General features: G+C 40.2%; 1 protein-coding gene across 13 annotated transcripts in view; it reads right to left on the bottom strand.

The window, feature by feature from the left end:
• DOCK3 (dedicator of cytokinesis 3) overlaps positions 1 to 16725 on the bottom strand; it is a 152878-nt gene that overhangs the window by 97771 nt on the left and 38382 nt on the right. For all 13 annotated transcript variants that reach the window (XM_069865810.1, XM_069865818.1, XM_069865811.1 and 10 more), the window contains exon 6: positions 4049 to 4197. In XM_069865810.1, the coding sequence (XP_069721911.1) occupies positions 4049 to 4197 (149 nt within the window). The remainder of the gene's footprint in view (positions 1 to 4048; positions 4198 to 16725) is intronic.

Below are 16725 nucleotides of genomic sequence, written 5' to 3'. Positions count from 1 at the left end.
CAGTATATCTCAAAAATATAGGTCTGTGTGCTGGCAAACAACTGTGGGTCAGTACCGTAACTGCCATTATAATATTGCACTCACAAACTGGTATTTCCACATTCTTAGTTCTTTGCTCAAACCAATGATACTCTCAACACAAAAAGGAACAATTTTCCTTCTTCAGTGCAGGTCTCATGTACTAGTTTCTAAACTTTAAGGCTAAACTGTGGAAGTGGTGCTTATGCACCTTTTACACGCTTTGGTCTGTTTAAACCCACCAATCACAAGAGCAGCATCTGAAAACTGCAGCTGCAAAGATTATTATAGAATGATCACAGAATGGTTTGGGTTGGAAGGGACCTCACAGCCCATCCAGTCCCACCCCTGCCATGGGCAGGGACACCTCCCACTGGATCAGGGGCTCCAAGCCCCATCCAGCCTGGCCTTGAACCCCTCCAGGGAAGGGGCAGCCACCCCTGCTCTGGGCAACCTGGGACAGGGCCTCCCCACCCTCAGCATGAAAACCTTCTTCCTATGATCTAGTTTAAACTTCTTCTAGTTTAAAATCATTACCCACTTGTCTTATTGCTACTGTGTTTATTTACCAAATGAAAAAGATTAACGTAACAATGCAATAGGTAATGCCTAACTGCAGCTGCCATTTGAGCCTACTTATAATAGAAAGTATAAACATCTAATAGAAAAAAAATGGTACCCGGTAAAAATAGTAACATGCATAGAGTCCACTTCATATTCATTCACAGGAGTCTGCCCGAGCCTGACTATCTAAACCACCCCATCAAAAATAGGTACACACGTGCTCTCCATAAAGAGATTTCTCCTCGGCATGCAGATATTAACAAATGATTTCCTAATAACATTATCCAGCCAACAAAACAGCACACCACGGTTTCAATGCAGTTAGAAAGCACATGTAATGTTTAACAGCAAACGCTGCCAAAGCTGATCACAGCCCGATATCGTTCTGTTCTCATGATTCCAGCTTGCTGGAGAACCCAGATCAAACAGTGGCTGGACTCTTTGCTCAGTACATGACCAAGGTGTTACCTTCTACTTAACAATGTTCAACACGACTGCACTGGCATCCCTGTAAAACTTATACCAAATCCTATTTTTAGTCAAGTCCCTTAACACCCTGGCTTTCCAGCCCAGACGACTCTCGTTCTCTAATACTATGCTAATCCTGCACAGCAATTGCTCCCAGCAAATCGAGGTGCCTTTTGCTTCAGCAGCAACACGCTGTCAGTTATTGTGCAGGTGGAGGTTCAGGTTTATGCACTTCATTTGTCTCAATTCTTTTCCGCCTGCAAAGGACCGACAACACGATGCCTGAAGTGGCAGCGATAGCCGGTGCCCACTTCCACTCTCCATTATCCAGTGCTGTGGGAATACAAGAGCATCAGCTGCCAAGCAGTATTTCTCCAAAACACAGCATGCATAACAATTAGATAACAGGCTGGTTTGTTTATTTGACAGCTCCTCTCTGCACAATACTGTCTTTTACGAGTAAATTCATGTGTTTTTTCAGTCTGCCTTAACACTGAACTGCCTTCCGAAAACATTTCCCAAGTCTACCTACTAAATATTCCCAAGCCTACCAGCTACCTCTTGATAGCAGATGCCTGCAATGACATTTAGCCATTCCTCCTCTGCCTCACAGAAGCCTTGAGAATTTTCCATTCTTCAGGGAAAAGAAAACCAATCCACCACCCAAAATCTTTAGATGCTTTACTCTCCAGTAATCCAAAGGCCTGCCAACAGACAAAAATCCTACCACTCTTAACACTGAAAGGGAGGAACGTACAACTCTACTTCAGGGTAAATGGGTTTCTGGAGAAAATTAACTTCGTTTTAACGATAGTTTCAAACAACAATCTTAATCTGTAAGAGTTTCATTTTTTTAATAATAGAAATGCTACACCATTTAGAATTCATAAAGCCACAAGTAGGAACAACTCTTCCTAGAAGAGCCTCGTAGAAACATGTCATTTGACTAAAAAATGGCTTTAAGATGCACATCCAACCTTGAAGAGCAGATTGGGAGAACACATCACATCTCCAGAGCGTGTGTGATCTCATCCTCTTTTCTCCAAAACGGCACACTTTACCTTGACTCCTCAGCTTTAATTTGGCAGCCACCAACTTCCCTGCCTTCTCCAACTACATCACTGCCTCACTTAATACCATTCATATTTCTCTTACGCAAATACATTTATAAAGGTGGTTAAGGGAAAGGAAATGATCGTGACAGTGATTGACGTAAACTGCGTGTAGACTTTAAAAAGACCTTGAAGGAGATACAATACAGAAATCCATGGAAAATGAAAGGTATGAAAAAGGTTAGACAATTTAAGACTCGCTAATATAACTTGATGCTTTTCTTTGACAGAATTAAGTTATTTTGTATAAAGGGGCTGTAATCTATAAATGAAATTAGTAAAGTACGGATGTAATGCTACACAGGAAATTATTTCTTAAAATGAAGCTGATGAGATGAAGGTAAGTAATCTTGGTAAGGAACCCATTAAAAGGAACAGCAGCAAATGCTTCTGAGCATGGAAGTATCACATTACAGAGAGTGGTTATTAAGGTTTTCCTTCAAGACTGACATACAAGACAGTTCCTAACAGTTTTAATCCCTATTCAATCATTACTACAGGTATATTCAGCAGAGGGAAAATGTATATTTAGACACAAAAATGGCAACCACTCTTCTAGCAACCTTCTTAAAGGCATTTCAAGATGGTTGCTTTTACGCGAAGAAAAATATGACAAAAGGATAAGGCAATCCAACATCAAAAAAAAAAAATCTTCTAGGGATATGTGCACTGCAATTTAGGACTCTGAGTCTTAAGACTGTGGTTACTTCATTGAACCACACTGCTCCCTCTGGTGTGTTAGTAGTAGGTACTAATATTGTAACTGCCAACAGCTTTCCATCCGCAATTTGCAGTACGAGAAAGACTATGGTTTTTTACAACAGCACTTCGTTTTGTTGTATGTTAGTGAGAAAGATATATTTCAAAATTTTTCCCCCATTTTTCTTTTTAAACATTCATTTGTAAATTTTTTGCTATCTGCAGATCTTTCTGTGCAGAATTCATTGCTGTTATTTGGAATATTTATTTTAATGCAATGATTCTAGTAACTTTTTATATGAAAAAGTACAGTCTTTTACTAAAGCTTAACATAAGACTACAAACTCATCTTGTTTGTGGCTTCTCTCTCCAAAATCCCAAAGTATTGGTGGTTCCTCCTCCCCTACTCTTTCTAAGCCTAAATGGAGTTATCCCTCCCACATTTACAGGGAAGGAAGTATCTTTCTTCATTATAAATGGGGAAAGTGATTGTGCTCAGAATCTTGGATGCTTTCTGTTAGTCTCCTGACAGATATTCCATAAGTCTGAAAAAAATCAATCCTGAAGATCACTTAAGATACCTCTGATTTTTCAGTTGAACTACTTTGAAGAACTCTTCATCTGCACTAATGGCACTTTTTTACCATTTCAGCTTCTATCTGAACAGCAGTCGCCTTTGCCTCTACAAAAATCTCTCCACAAATTCACTGCAGAACTGACCCGGGGGAGTCTGGACACCTGAGAAGTGTCATCAACAGCCACATACATAGACTACATATTATAATTACATAAAAAGTGTAAATATTACAGCCTCGGCTGCAATGACCCTGTTGACAGTGAGATTCTCTAGTTATCACATCAACTACTAAAACACTTCTTCAATTGACAAATGGGACTGTAGCATCTACAAATCAGCACCCCTAGGCCAAATATTCATAGGCTTGGACTTAAAAGCACAGACAACCTTAGAAAAGGTCTGTTAATAAACAAACAGTTCATTTTATAGCAATATTAGAACTATGCGATCAATCCACTAGAAAAATTATATTTGATTTCCAAACAAAGAAACGATCTCCCTGCATATAAGTATTATTGAAAGGAAAAAACTGATTTGTTGTTGCTGTAGTTAAGAAAAGCTATTTAAAGAAAATTAGAACAAAGAGTACCCAGGCGGTACCTGTACTTACTCGTTGCCCCAGTCCAGCCTGACCGTGAGGTGCCTCTTGACCTCGCGCACCTGATCCTGCGTCAAGTGCCCTGACAGCAGCTGCCTGCGCAGGTCAATCAGCTCATTCATCACATGGCGCAGCTTGTAGAAAAGATCTACCTTATGTTTCTGTAAAGGCACATTTGGGGGAAGAGAGTGAGAAAGAAAGAGAAGGGAAGGAGGGGAGGGCAAAGGAGAGAAGGCAGAGATTAATAAGTTTGGAAAGAGAAAGTGTGAAAAAGAAGAAAGAGAAAGAAAGAGATTAATAACTTACCAAATTTTCATTTTATTACCCTACAGGAACATTAATCCAGTTTGCACAAGCTTTAAAATATTTATATCAAAAAAGCAGTGTTAATGATGCCATTTAAATCGAGTAAGTTTTTATTTCTAAACCTGAGGTTCAATCTGCTAGGGGTGTTTTCCAGTGGAACCCAGTGCTGTAGACAGAGGATTTGCCATGTGCAGCATGGATCACTTATTCCAATAACATGATAAATTCAAAAAGTTTTAAAGTAAAAAAAAGAGATGAAAAAGTTTTCTGTCAGCAGCTAACATAAAGGTTCTGAAGAGTTCGCAACAAAGACTCACCACGACAGAAAGCCACTTTCAATACATCTGATATTCCAATTACTATAATTTACCCAGGTATCTATACTGGGGGGGAGATATGAATATTCATTACTCGCAGTCTATAAGGGACTAAAGCAATTAACAAAATCCACCTGCAAAATTAGTCTAAAAGAGGAAAAAAACCCCAACCTAAACAACTAACACTGCAATCCTTTCCAAAAGAACTAGTATTCCTCAAATACAGATGGAACAAACCCACCCAAACCCCCATGACAGAAACAGAAATACTTTTTCCCCCTGCAGGAAATAACAAGATGGAAAGCCCCCCAAAGGGAAGTCTGATACTGCTAAGCCAAGGACAACACGAATAAAGAATTTCCATTTACTTGACTTCCTTTTCCAACAAGGCAATCAGATTGGCATGACTTTAGAAAACAGATTTCCACGTACTCCATTTTGATCAGGAATTTGTTCATTTCTCTGAACCTGCACATCTGTTTTGCTTAAGTAGGTTGAGCACAGGTGGAATCATGTGCTGCTCTTATTAAACAATTTTAAAATGAAAAGATACACATTCTTTCAACTATGCATCAACATTGCTTCTGGTCCTACCTGAACATGAAACAGACGCCAGATCCAACTGAAGACACACCTTTCCAGGGCTCAAAATACTTATTCTAGGGAGATAATCATGCACAGCTTAGGTATAAAATGACTAGATTTGTGTTCAGGCTTTTTGACTACATGAGGTCCAAAATAAGTCCTCTATAAACTGAAGACAACAGTAGGCACAGGGAATGTCCATTTTTAGATGCTATTTAAGTGAACAAGAAGAGTTTTTAACTTCATCTAACACAAGATGAAGACTAGTTTGGGACTATCAAGTAAGGAAATTAGGCAGGAATGGGACATCCACGACTGCTCTGGGCAACCTGGGACAGGGCCTCACCAACCTCACAGGAAAACATTTCTTCCTGATATCTCAATTTCCCCTCTTTCAGCTTACAACCATTCCCCCTTGTCCTGTCCCTGCACTCCCCGATAAAGATGACCTATTTATAGTCACTACATCATTGTAAAGAAGTCAGGATATTGCCTCTCAGGAGTAGCCCCTTAAGACATTTCCTCTGGAATTGCTCTAGGCTGCAATGGGGGAGAGGAGCACAAAACATTATTTTCCTTATGAAAGTTCATAACTTTTCCCAGGTTCCTTGTTAAGGATTCTGTTATCTAAATTGGATATTAAAGCCTGCAAGCATCATCAACACACAAAAGGAAATAACAAAGCCAGAAACAAAACCCCCTAAACTCATGCCTTTTTCAGTATTGTCTGGATTTTTCAATTAAGCAAATTATCTTATAGTGAAGCTCTGTTGGAATTTATAGATTTGTGTGATACCTGTAGTTTAATCTTTCCCAAAATATCTAATATTTTCACTGTGCTATCCTCAAACATCGCCTACCAAATTTGATAGTATTCACCTGTTGAAGATAAAGCTCAGACTTTACAGGTCAGTACCAGGATGTCTCAGGAATAGGGAATGGAACAAAAGTAATACTTGTGTGGGAGATGTAAATAGTACACAGGTATGAAGACTGGCACCCGCAGCAAAGCAAAGGAACTTGAGAACACAATTTTTACTTGCGCACGTTCCTGTGTTCTACATGTCTGCCTGGACACCCAGTCCTGGTCTAGTACAGAAGTAAAATGGACTTTCAATTAAAAAATACAGAAAACAAATGGGGAAAAGTAACATTAGGCAAGACTAAAGTTAATTAAATCTCAACTTCTCCCAGTAGAAACTACAAAGTCCATTTTACAAAGGGTTGTGATACCATCCTGGAATTTCCATGTCTTCTTCGACAGCACAACATCTTCAGTCTTCACAGACTGAGAAGGAGGGCACCTCAGGCTTGGTTTATTTCCATTTTTAAAACCCTGAAGTTCTCTATTTATTAGCAGGAATCCATTAATATGCACAGTATTTATTCTCTCCTATGAATATTCATAGCTTTTGCTTCAAACAAATTATTTAATATAAATCTGTTTGAAATGGATTTTCCACTATATTCACAGAGGGCATTTCAATTTGCTGTGTGTATTAAAGCAGAGCAAATTATGGCAACAGCAAAAGACTATCTCACATTGTTAGCAGTAAATTCTTCAGATTTTTGCCAATGAAAATGTCTAAAATAGTTTAAAATACTGACACATGACAAAGGGAAAACCTAAGTGGTAAAAAGAATGATGGAACAGCAATAAAGAAATCAAAAGCAGAGCAAAACAGCAAAATAAAGCCTTTACAAGATAAGCAGAGATGTTGCTACGAGCCTTTCCTTTCTATTAGATTAAAGGACATATCTGCGTACCATACTTAGGGAGTACAGTAACTTTTTCGTGGATCCACTATGTCCATACGCTTCTTCCAAATAGTGAAATCCTTGAGCCAAGACTGAAAAGATACATTGAATTTACATCAAGTAACTTCATTACAAGGTTTCTTGCCACTCTTGGCAGCAATCCAAGTAGAAACTATAAGAATTCTGGCTTTCCCCAAGTTGCAAAAAAATGAATATTCCCCAAAAAATAAAACCTGTGATAGGAAATCTTAAATTACTCAAAAGCTCACTTTATGTGGTCATTCTCAAACCAGCAGTATATATGCAAACTCTTTGCATCACTCATAATTCCCATTACTTCCCTGAAAACCATTTGTGCAGAACTCATGCTAACCTCCTCCTCTAGCTGAGAGCGTTTAATGTGCTTCAGCAGAAACTTTGTACAGCAAAGCAACAACTGGATTATCTCCAAAATCACTTCAGAATCTTTCCTCAGATTGCACATTTTCATAAGAAAGTATTTTTCAATGTGATTACATTAAAATCCTTTATGATGAACAGAAAGCAGTTACTTGATGTGCTTTAAAACCAAACCTAATGTAAATTAACCTTCTGACAGACAATACAGTAAGGGGAGAGCCCAAGAACTTGAAAGAGGCTTCCTTTTCCCCATCACGTGGCCCCAGATACCTTTCTGAATAAGATCAACACAACTTAAAAAGTAATATGAATGGAGTGAAGGAGAGAGGTCTGTAAACCCAAAGGGGTAAAAGAAACCTCTCTGACATCCTTACAGCTGACTTGTGCAGCTGGTGATTCTGTTATATCTCTTCACAAACCTCTGAAGAGGTCAGAGTCTGCTCTGCAAGTTCAGGGTTGTGACGCTGCTTTTTGCCCTGCTTCCTCCTCTCGGGATCCCGAGCTCCACCATCTCAAGGTCGCTGCCCCTCAGGACGCCTTTGGCTTTCGCATTCCCAACCTGCCCTTCCTTGCTTGTGAATATGAGGTTCCAGCAGTGACCAAGCTTCCATAAGCAGAACTAAAATCAGTGTTGAATATTCCCTGCTCGCACCGTCACCTCTCAATTTCCTTGTAGACCTGTGTCCCCACTTCACATAAAACCCACAATCATAACGATACTTTAGATCCCAAAACTTATGTCCTTAATTACATGGTATTCCAGGCAGAGAACTGATTATCTTGATACACAGCAAGTATATCACACTTTTTCCCCTAGAAGTTGTGGTCCGACATAGCTTGGAATATTGGTAAATCTGGCTGAAAGAGAAGAACTTCCAGCCTCCTGCTGCCATCTCTGTTAGTCATTCAAATGCCTCCTGCTGGAATCACTGTCTCTGAGTGCCAGCAGAAGCCACTTCTCCTGCGATGTATTGGAAAAGGGAGAAGCTGTACAGCCTTCATTGGAGAACGACATAAATCTAGGAATTTGAGGAAGACACGCATTCAACAGTAACCGGCAGGATTACCTGTCACAGAGGTAATAAATGACAACGTCTTGCTCTGAAAGAAACCGAAGCAGTATTGAATAAGTGAGGAAGCCCCTATATTTCATCCCTTTAGTAGCCTTTTAACCATTATTTAAATGCAAAAGTACTTAAAACATTCAGAAGAAAGCTTCCTACCCATGACTGAATGGCTATATTCTTTCATAAATTCAATATATCCCCCCTATAAATCAGTATTTTAAGGTCATTTTCTGCACGATAGAGAAATTATATTACCTTTCCCATCAGTTTTAAAGCAGAGTAAAGTGCTTTTGTTTTCACTTCGAATAAACACGATGATATATTTCTTAGAAGGTACATTAATAAATAACACTCACACTAATTAGCAACAGTCAGGCTGTCTAAATTATATCTTGCATGATAAATATCAATCAAGAAACTCAAACTGATTACAGTATATAACAAGTGCTGTCAGATAAATATTTTCCCCTCGGCACTGCCTTGCCCTGGTGTGCCAAGTTCTGAAGATGAAAAAAAAAACCAACTTTCTCCCCAAAGCATTTCCACTGCATTTAAATGAAACATCTGCTCTTCCAAGGCTATTTATATACTTAATGGGGAACTTCACATGCAGTGGAGTTCAAGTGTATAACCTGATACTTTCATCCTTTTTCCAGCTTCTCTCATAGTGTCACAGAGCACGTAAAATTAATATCCTCATTCACACACACGGAGTGGCTGGACCTGACAGAACAGTGGTAACGGGAAGATTTTCCAAAGAAATCCCAGGGCTTGTGGAACTAGGTCAATATATCTGGATATATGAAGAACATGGATCTGTCGGAATAGGTCCAAAGGAGCCAACGGAGATGATCCAAGGGCTGGAGCACCTTCCGTCCAAAAACACACTTGAGAGAGTTGGGGTTGTGCAGCCTGGAGAAGAGAAGGCAGTGGGGAGACCTTAGAGCAGCTTCCAGTACGGAAAGGGGCTCCAGGAAAGCTGGGGAGGGGCTCTTGATCAGGGAGGGAGGGGATGGGATAAGGGGGATGGTTTTCAGCTGAAAGAGGGGAGATGAGAGCATACAGAGAAACGTTTTGCTGTGAGGGTGGGGAGGCCCTGGCCCAGGCTGCCCAGAGCAGGGGTGGCTGCCCCGTCCCTGGAGGGGTTCAAGGCCAGGCTGGATGGGGCTTGGAGCCCCTGATCCAGTGAGAGGTGTCCCTGCCCATCACAGGGGTGGGACTGGATGGGTTTGGAGGTCCCTTCCCACCCAAACCATTCCATGATTCTAATCTCAAATATCTCTAACAACTCTTGGTCTCTTTGAGGATGTTCATGCAGGTCATGCAGTACAAGTCCATTATGTCAGAGACAATTTTGCCACAAGCCAGGTTTTAAAGTTGCATTAGGACGATGTAAAATACCGTGGAAAAAAAACACTGGCAAAACACACACTATTATTACAATGAAATTCAGAACACAGACCATTATTTGCAGACCAGTTTGATTAGCGCATTTTGTAATTAATGATCCTGGGCATGATGCCACCATTTGTCCTGCAACATTTCTGTAAATCCCTAAAGAAAATGGCTGAATGTATTCCAACAGTTCTCCAACTGCATAATTCTCATACAAATTTTAAAAAGTAAAGACATTCCAATATTGTTCAACCGTGAAAGCTTTTCAGCTCTGCTTCTCACAGAGAGGTTCCAATAAATTTCATTCCTCCAAAAGAGACCATTTCAACTTCAGAGGAGTAGTTCTAAGGCAAAACCCAGAATGGTTTCTCATGCCTTAACCTGTCATAGCATCTGTCATTTTGTTTATGATTTTGGTAACAAAAATCTGTTTTGGAGTCAGGAAACAGCATGGAAATTATGTTTTTGTTGTATAACATTTACTCCTCAAAGAACTATTTGGTAATATCATTAACAACATTTACTGGACAGAATTTCATCGTATTTTCCTGATACAAACCTGAGCCCATCCTGGGTTTCAGTGCGAGATTCGCATTTCTCTCAGGGCAGGACAGGAGAACCAACACCACTGATAAATTCACAACTGCTTCACACACTCTGAAAACATCAACCCCGATCCCTTTTTTAAGAGGGGGAGAAAAAAGCACAATGAAAAGCAAGCATACCTCCCCTGAAACATCAGAAAATTCTAACACTGAACCGTAGCTGAAGAAGCTTCCAAACATGGAGACCACTGCCCAGCAGAGGAAAACATTTTACAGGAGAAGATTAGAGCCAGCGTAACGAGAAATGCTGCCAGAGAACCAACCCATTTCTACCCTTTCACACAGACATTTTGCACAACTCAAATCCATCCTGGAGGTCTTTCTCTATATAAAATAATTATTCGGCCAGGTTCAGAAAACAAAACAATTCTTTTTTTCTAAAATAAAAACCAGGAAGAGGTGAAATTATTTATGTTCTACTTTTAAGTTCAGATTTTTTTTTGGCAGGTAATTCAATCGCCAAACTGATCTCCTAACATAAAAATCTTCATCTTTTCAGATTTCCTGTTTCTGTTCGGCATTTTAAATTAATTATTTTTATTCTAACATCAGATATTAAATACAAAATTGTGAGAAAATGAATACTGGATTTCCCGTATGCAGGAGTACTTCCTCCTTAGCAAGAGTAGCAATCCTTTATGGTTCTCTGAGCTATTTCAATCTATGCAAATTCATAGATGCATCATGTTTTGCAGTAATGCTCATTTGTGTCTCGGGCATACTGTCTGCCTCCCCTGCTATCACAGAAAAGGAAAACGAACGCAGGAGCCACAGCTCTTATTTATGCAAACCATCTCTGATATTCCTACTTCAGAGCATGACAGAAGGAGGGATACAGGGCAGGTCATGGGATCCACACGCTTACAACAACAACTGTTACTACTGACTAGCTAACTGTCCTTTCTTAGGCGCTCAAGTTCAGATTTTAATGTTGATACGTGATGAACAATATTTTTCCTAAAGAGAGAGATCACTTGTGTCAACGACTGGTACCACTTGGCTGGAGCCTCCGCCTCGGCTGCCAGGTCAAGGACACCAAGCTAATAAAAGCCCTGTTTTATTTGGCAGCCCTGCTGATACCAGCATCTCTGAACCACGCGGGTGGTGTTGGCTGAGCTTCCGTGCAGAGTTTCTGTGTGTTTAGGGAAGATGCTTCCAGCCAGCTCATGGCAAATGGAAATGCACAGTGCGATCAACTTGGATACGCTGCCACAAGATGGTCTGGGTTTCAGAACAGCCAGAAATATTGTTAGGAACAGTCTGATGCATCAAAGTATGACTTACATAAACAAGTGATTTCTTCTGCCTTGACAGTAAACGTAGCAGCACATATGACCGCAGGAACAACACTGGTGAAACAATAACTGATTCAAATACGAGCTAAAGATAAGCTCCTTCACCCCATGAAAGAATGCGCGAAGCAGACTAGCTGTAAATTCCAGCATTGAGCTTACACCCACTTCCTAATACAGCAGGACTGGAAAGAGAAATTACAATTTAGCAGTCAAACAAAATCCCAAAAGGAACAGTGGAATGCACAAGTAGGATGTGAATTACAAATGAAGTCTGTTTCCAAATACCTGGTTTCACTTGTTCTGTAAAACACGCATGCTTTTGGTAAATAAAAAATTAAAGTATCAAAAGATGAGAGGTAGGGCTGCAAATAAAAACAACTCCAAAGTTCAAGAATTCAAACCTCTTCAATTTCAAAGCGTTTGTTCCACCCATGTGACAGTAACACTGCAAATATTTGCAAGGGACCTGTTGCTGGCAGCTGTTACAACTGCAGCTATTAAACAAAGATCCTAACAACACCAGAACAGAAACATGTTTTCCCACTTAGGGCATCTCATTTTTGTACAAAAAAAAAATAAAATCAAAGTGTTACTGTGGAAGACTGAAGGTTTTTTCCCCTATTTTACATAGGGTCACCTCTGAGACAGGAGTGAGGTGTTTGCACTGCTGCTTAAAATGGAAGAGCATGCTCTGTAGAGGAAAACCAAAAGGGAAGAAGGAAAATATTACACAAGCTAACACTCAGCTTAGGCATGATGGTTAGAAACTCCAGTTAATAAATGTCAAGCAGTATGTCAGCGTTATTTCTTGAGTGAAACGCAGCACATCTGGCAAAGCAGCACCCTCAAGGACACTGCTGATTTGCAGCTGCCAAATCAGTACAGCCCCGAGAACAAAAGAACTGGCTGTTGACTCACCCTTACACCTTTACACCGCATCTGAGTGATTGCTGGTGGTCTCCCACTCACAGATATCCAAAATATCTGCTGCTCTCTACTGTGTTTGAAACGTAAACCAGCCCCAAAAAAGTAGCAAACGTCAATCTTTTCCACAGTTTATATATAAATAGCTGAAAAGCGTGCCTTTGCCTAGTAGATAAGAGCCATCAAAACCCACAAAGAATATGTTTAGAGGGGTACAAGAACCAGCATACCATCTCGGAAAGACACCACTAGAAACTCCTAAAAAACTTTTAGACTTCTTCACACAATTCTCTTGCCTGAAAGAATACAAAACACGTCAGTGCAGTATATCCACTTCTTAGCACTTGGGTTTTGTATCTTAGTAATGCTGTTTTTCAACACAGCTGGTCCTGACTAAACAGATTTAAAGATTCATCAATTCCAAGCCTATAAAGGATTATTGTGATTATCCAGCCTGACTTCCTGCAGGGCACATGCCACAGAAACTCGCTCCCAGCCTGCTGCAACAGACTTCCTCTAAGATAACGTGGCAACAGATCATTCAAAACACAAGCCAGTCTTGTTTGAAAGATACCAGTAATAAGGAAGCGACTGCTTTCCATGATTAATGTACTGGTAATTACCCAAAGTATTAAAATGTGGCTTCATTTCTAGTCTGAATTTACATGGCTTTGGTTTGTAGATACTGGTCTTTGTCCTACAGACAGAAATGACAGATTGAGACAGATTTTTAATAGCTCACCTCGATCAGCAATCATCTACCCGAAACCTTTCTGCATGAAACCATTCATGAGTCATAAATGGACAAGCTCCTCACCGGGCTTCTGTAGTTTGTCTGAATAAATGTACACAATAATGTCTTTCCGCTATATTTGTCAGGCTTCTCCTTGATTTTATATATTTACCTATCACATGAGGTCTGTCACCAAAAACCTGAGACTGATCCTTGGGAATTAAGAGTGGGAAGGGAGAGACAAAGGAAAATGGTGATAGAACATGTTCTGACCTGTCACAGTGAGACAGGGCTCAGCTAAATTGCTTCACTCGATATAAGTGGATGTGGGTTCAAATAGAGATGTTTCCTTACCATGGATTGGAAAATGTCAGTGTACAAGAGTGAACCGTGAGTGAATATCGAGCTTCTTGTGAAACTGAACAAATCCACAATGGCAACTTTTCATTTATTGACTGAGGCTGATGGTGAAGAGATCCCAGAGACCCAGGCAGTGCTGAATGGAACCCAGTTTTTGTCTGTAGAAGAAATGAACGCAAAACCAACAGAGATCCCAACAGCCTTTCAGAAAATGCTTTGCGGAATGGCTTGGAACACTGGCAGCAGCATGTGTAGTTGTGTGTCAGCTCAGAAGGAAACTAGTTTGAAGGTGATCATAGTCAATTTTCTTAATTTCTTGAATAAAATGTTACAGGCATAGTCTCATTTTATTTTGTGCTGGACTTGTATGGACAAAACACACAATTCTTGAAAGCAATAATGAAAATATCCAGAAGACATGATATATTCTTAAGATTTGGTATGACTGTTCACCTGTTTAGTCTAGAAATGACAGAGATTAGGAAATCAATTTAAACCAAAAACTTACATGGAAAAAGAATGGAATAATCTTTTCTCCTTCTCCACAGCAAGTGGAATGAGAAATAACAAGCAGTAAGGAGATTCAGCATAGGCTTAAGAAGTCTTTAACAGTACTGAACTTTCAGCAGTTGCAAAATATGCACTGTTAGACTTTTTTTTTTTAATAACAGGCAAGACAAGCCCATGTTAAAAATGCCATAGTTAGAAATTGGCTGGATAGATATAGCATGTGTTCTCTGGGATTGGCCTCTCACAGGCCAACCAACTTTTCTGTCCTCAAGAAAAGATAAAGAACGTCAAGGACTATTCTAGGTCCTCCCCTCCCACTCTCTGTTCCCCCTCCTATCAACCCTTGCCTTGCAAAAATCAAGCACTGCATATCACCTCCGAATCCTCCCAGCTTTTCCACTTCTACAGGGAAGAGGACATTGCGGAACCAGTAGAAATTGCTCCACAATCATCTCATTTAGTCTATACAGAGAAATTTTCAATTACTGTCCTCCTCTGCGCCCCTAGATGATCCCCTGCCTATTAAGGCAAGACTCTTACCCTCTCAGCTATCAAAATCAAGGAGGAGGCTGCTGTTCAATTGGTTAGCCCTAACAATGTTTCATCACGTTAAGTTTCACTGCACCCCGGGACACAAACACCATCTGTAGGTCCTTTCTATATTTGGATCTATTAGAATAGACGCTGTTCAAATGAGCCAAGTATCTGACAGACACCGTATCATTTCTGAACTAATCATTATTTAACTCTCTACTTCTGCATAATCAGCAAATTTTATTAGACTGCACCAATTTCTTCTGATTCCTATTATGAGGATAGTGAATAACAGAGAGACAAGAGCAGCTCCCTGCAGGCCCTATTAGGAGCAGCACATCAGAAAAACAAATCTCCATGTTCAACTGCTTTGTTATCAGTTCATCTGTTTTCAAACCATCTAGTAAATGCTATATTTAATTCTGTACTGTTAATTTCTTTAATCATAGTGGCAAGAGAGGGTTAGTTAATACCTGCAGAAGCCCTACAGTTGTTTTTAACTTTATCAATGCAACTTGAACTCGGATTTATGAATGCACGGGGCTTCTACCTCTGACACAGTTGACAGTTTATGAAGAGAAGGGCAGTGCCAGAAAACAGAGAAACTCAGCGGTGAAGTTTAAAGCTTTGAGATCAGAAAAGATAATTGGCCTGGGACAGTCAGGGTGCATCTCCTGGAGAACACGTGCTATAAGCCATGTTAGAGAGATATGGACTGGACAAACGGACTGTCAGTCTTCTAGGATCTGCTTTGTGGAAGAGGTTGTACTGGAGACCCCAAGAAGTTCCTTCTAAAGTACAGTGTTCTACAATTGCAGCAGTAAAACCCTTCATGAGCCATGAGAAGATCCTTTGCCTGGTTCTGTCTGATTTTTCAGCCAAAACTCTGTGATGGAGATAAGCACAGCAATAATCAAGTTCCACAACAAAAGAGTTTGCAATAAGCAACATAATAACCCCTGCCTTTATGCTGTTGGCAATAGTTTAATAACTCCTTTTATTAGCAACCCCTCATTCATTACATTAAAGCGTAACACACTGGCAGCACAGCCAGCTTAATCCATCAGAAATACAAGCTGCTGAAAAAGAGCAAGTAGTCTCAAAACCCCTCACTGTCTGAACCTATTGTCTCCTTTCCACGCACCCCGACTGGCACGCGTACAGAGAGCCCCATCAAGAACCCAATCTGCCAGAAAACAGCCACGGAATTAAAGATGGTTAGCATTCAGCCAGCTAATTCCCTAACTCCCACCGCACAGCCACACAGACACGAGCGTATGCAGAAGTGCAATAAGCAGTGCACATTATAAAGCCTGGCTTCTCAAAGCTCATTCCTGTCTGAATTAGCTTCTGCTTCACAATATGGATCAAATTGCACTGCAGTCCTTCCTGTGGCAGGAGCAACAGAATCATATTTTTTTCCCTCTACAGAGCCACTTATTTCCAAGAAAATTATCTTTTTTTTTTTTTTTGGTTGGACTGAGTTAGAATTGGTAGGAAGATTCAAAAATAGCAAGGCAGGGGGGCAAAAGAATGATGGAAAGGGGAGTGTCTGGAGTATTCAACAGGACATCCATGCAAAGGTCCTAATCAGGTTGACCTGAGGGCCTCTAATTAAAGATGGTTCATAAAAACATACTATCGTTTCATCACAATAAAGACTAGTATGTGCATCACTGGGACTGACAGGGAGTAACCAACAAGGAACCAGGGAAAGGGAGATGGAAAGTTAATGAGAAGCTCAGACTGGGATTCCGAAAAAGAGTGAGATCGAATTATATTTTTGAACTATTTAGAACATACCACACCTATCGAGGGATTGAGCAGATGGACCAGTAATGCCCAAGATCAAGAGTTTGTGTCACCACATACATTTAAATGAAAGGAAGAGGCTAGTAATA

This window comes from Phaenicophaeus curvirostris, chromosome 11 (genome assembly GCF_032191515.1).
Source record: "Phaenicophaeus curvirostris isolate KB17595 chromosome 11, BPBGC_Pcur_1.0, whole genome shotgun sequence".
Taxonomy (NCBI): Eukaryota; Metazoa; Chordata; class Aves; order Cuculiformes; family Cuculidae; genus Phaenicophaeus; species Phaenicophaeus curvirostris.
The sequence above is the reverse complement of the archived record's forward strand: the minus strand, read 5'-3'. Positions and strand labels throughout refer to the sequence as shown.